Below are 2,521 nucleotides of genomic sequence, written 5' to 3'. Positions count from 1 at the left end.
TATGGATGTTTCACATCAAAACCAATCATGTGATCTAAACACTGCACAGTTCCAAAGTATTCACAAATTACTTGTTCTTAATGTGCAAAAGTTTGTTTTCTTTGAATCAAGGCAACAAAATAGAAAAACAAAATATATACACCAAAATATATACACCATTTTAAAACTAGTAATATCGAAGCTGAAAAAACAATGTTAGCTCAAGGTGCTGGCAGATGTTGTGAATTAGAACCGCAGGAAAAGCTATTAAATAGATCTCAAAGTCCATCATTCACAAGTGAACATCAAAACTGAAGCCCTCTCTCACATCCTAACATTTCTCAGCCAGGCTTATTATTTAATGTCACAGAAGTTAATGGAAAAGATTCAGCGCTACACACTTTGATAGCTGCTGTCTGTAATGACTGTCATAGGCTCAGCAGAGTGCAGAGAGAGAAAAGGTCTTTGGAGCTCAGAGAGACCCTGGTCACTCTGAACATTGTTAATGAAATCTGGAGTGACTGGAGGGATCTTGGTGTATGATTCCGCTGGATATTTGTCCAAATCTTCCTCTCTCTCGACACTTCTCTGCTCTGAAAATAAAACATCAGGCTGTCCCACTAGACTTTGAAATGCCTGGTAGTCATCGTTCACTTGAGGAAAGTTGGGTGAGCCAGCAGGCATGCAGCCATAGCAGGGATTGTCATCACATATGGTGGCCTCTTCAAAGCTGTCACATCCAGCCTCAACTCTGGACACAGGATCACATGAGGCGGTTGTGTTGGTGCCACTAGAGATGGAGGACAAACTGGAGTCGTCTGCAAGTGATAATCGTCCAGAATCTGCATTGCACGGCTGATATGACATGTCTGATGGCATTGGAGATGAAACCACCGGTGGTAAATTAAGAAGCGGACACGCTGGTACCTGTTGGTCAGGACAGATCACCATGTCACCCTCACTAGGATGGTAAGCAGAGTCACAAAGCATTGCATCCTGTGTCTGGACTTCAGAGCTGTCCATCATAATCTGACGTGGGCAGTTGGGAACGAGAATGGAATAGGTTTTATTGTCAAAGCCTGATGATCCAGAATTCACGTCATCAGCTCTGACACTACAGGGATTGTTGGGAGCAGAGAATAAACCACTGTCTTTGTTTGATTCTGTGAGCAGGTTGGTGGTCAAAGGTGATATTGGACTGATATTGGGGAAGGCTTTACCAAGGGCATCATGAACCCCTGCTATAATATCAGCAGGTTCTGTGTTAGCATAACTGAGACAAGAGGATCCAGTGCTGATTCCACTGCTTTGCTGAAAGCTCCCACTGCTATTGTCTGTCAGTGACCCCTTCGACCTGAACACAGAGAAAAGGGCCACATAAAATGCCAATATAATCACACAGAAAGAAATGGAAAGGAAATGTGCTGTACTGTTGATGCACTAATGCAGCCATACTCACCATGGTTTGCCGTCATCAGGAACAAGGGTCTCAACACAGGCAGGGGAAATAATGGTTGGCTCAGGTTTCAACCACTGAAACAAGAAGGATTCACAGAAGGAAACACAATTAAAACTATAGATCAGAAACATTTCAGTTAAAGGGGTCAGTTTACAAATGTTTCTATCCAATTCATTCTTCGTGCACCATTTAAAAGTGTAGAAAAGGCATTTCTACATTGATTTTTTTCATGCTTTTGAAAGTATGTGGAAAGTTTTAAAGTTAGGTTGCAGTCCTTCATGGTTTGGTGACAACTGTGGTTCCCATGGTAACAACACATACAGTTTAATATTAGCAGCAGCTGGAGCAGCTGCATTATTGGTTTATCAGTTTACAGTGCAGCCAAACAAACTCAGATTGTTTGAACTGAATTGGCATGAATATTTTTCCCAGAATATAATGTCGGTAACGCCTGGTTACATGCTGCATTGTCTCCTGTGAATCTCTCATGTGTGAAGGCACTAACAATGAAAACGACTACAAAAGAAGCAGTTGCAGAATGTAGATGCAGTGGATGTCTATTTCTGAAAAAAATGGCAATGACAAATATTATGAGTTTGTGAAAATTGTAAGGATTATGACTTTGATGTTTACGTGTGATTAAGGAAAATAAAAAGATGCCAAAAATTGGAGATACATGTTTTTGATTTTTGACCAACATTAAGTTTACATCACTCGGTGTCTCACCTCTTGGTCATATGAATGCATAATAAGAAGTTTTGGATTTGGACCTTTGGAAATCAGGTCCCACCACCGTGTCTTCAACCTAAAATCAACAAAATGACACACGTTTCATAAACACAGCACACAGAAGTTACAGTATCTCAAGGAAATGCCTTTCATGAAAAGACAAATGAGGCAATTAGTCCTTACTTTACAGAGCAGACAAATATAGCACTGCTGATTAGGACTGCAGCAATACTGAGGATGATGATGAGTGCGATGAGCAGGACATTAGAGGAGGCAGCTGTGAAGTAACATGTATGAAATAAGTTTACAAATCACTCATTATTGTACAAACGACATAGCACAGAGAAAAAAAAA

General features: G+C 40.6%; 1 protein-coding gene across 1 annotated transcript; it reads right to left on the bottom strand.

Moving 5' to 3' along the window:
- Positions 1 to 6: 6 nt before the first annotated feature.
- On the bottom strand, positions 7 to 2,444 carry LOC111240176 (the record flags this gene model as incomplete). Its single annotated transcript, XM_022770156.1, has 4 exons — positions 7 to 1,333; positions 1,439 to 1,512; positions 2,165 to 2,243; positions 2,351 to 2,444. Coding segments are annotated over 4 exons (1,208 nt in total), but the record flags the coding sequence as incomplete, so codon positions are not given.
- Positions 2,445 to 2,521: the final 77 nt, after the last annotated feature.

The sequence above is a fragment of the Seriola dumerili genome, unplaced genomic scaffold (assembly GCF_002260705.1).
Source record: "Seriola dumerili isolate Sdu_G_001 unplaced genomic scaffold, Sdu_1.0 BDQW01018528.1, whole genome shotgun sequence".
Taxonomy (NCBI): Eukaryota; Metazoa; Chordata; class Actinopteri; order Carangiformes; family Carangidae; genus Seriola; species Seriola dumerili.
The sequence above is the reverse complement of the archived record's forward strand: the minus strand, read 5'-3'. Positions and strand labels throughout refer to the sequence as shown.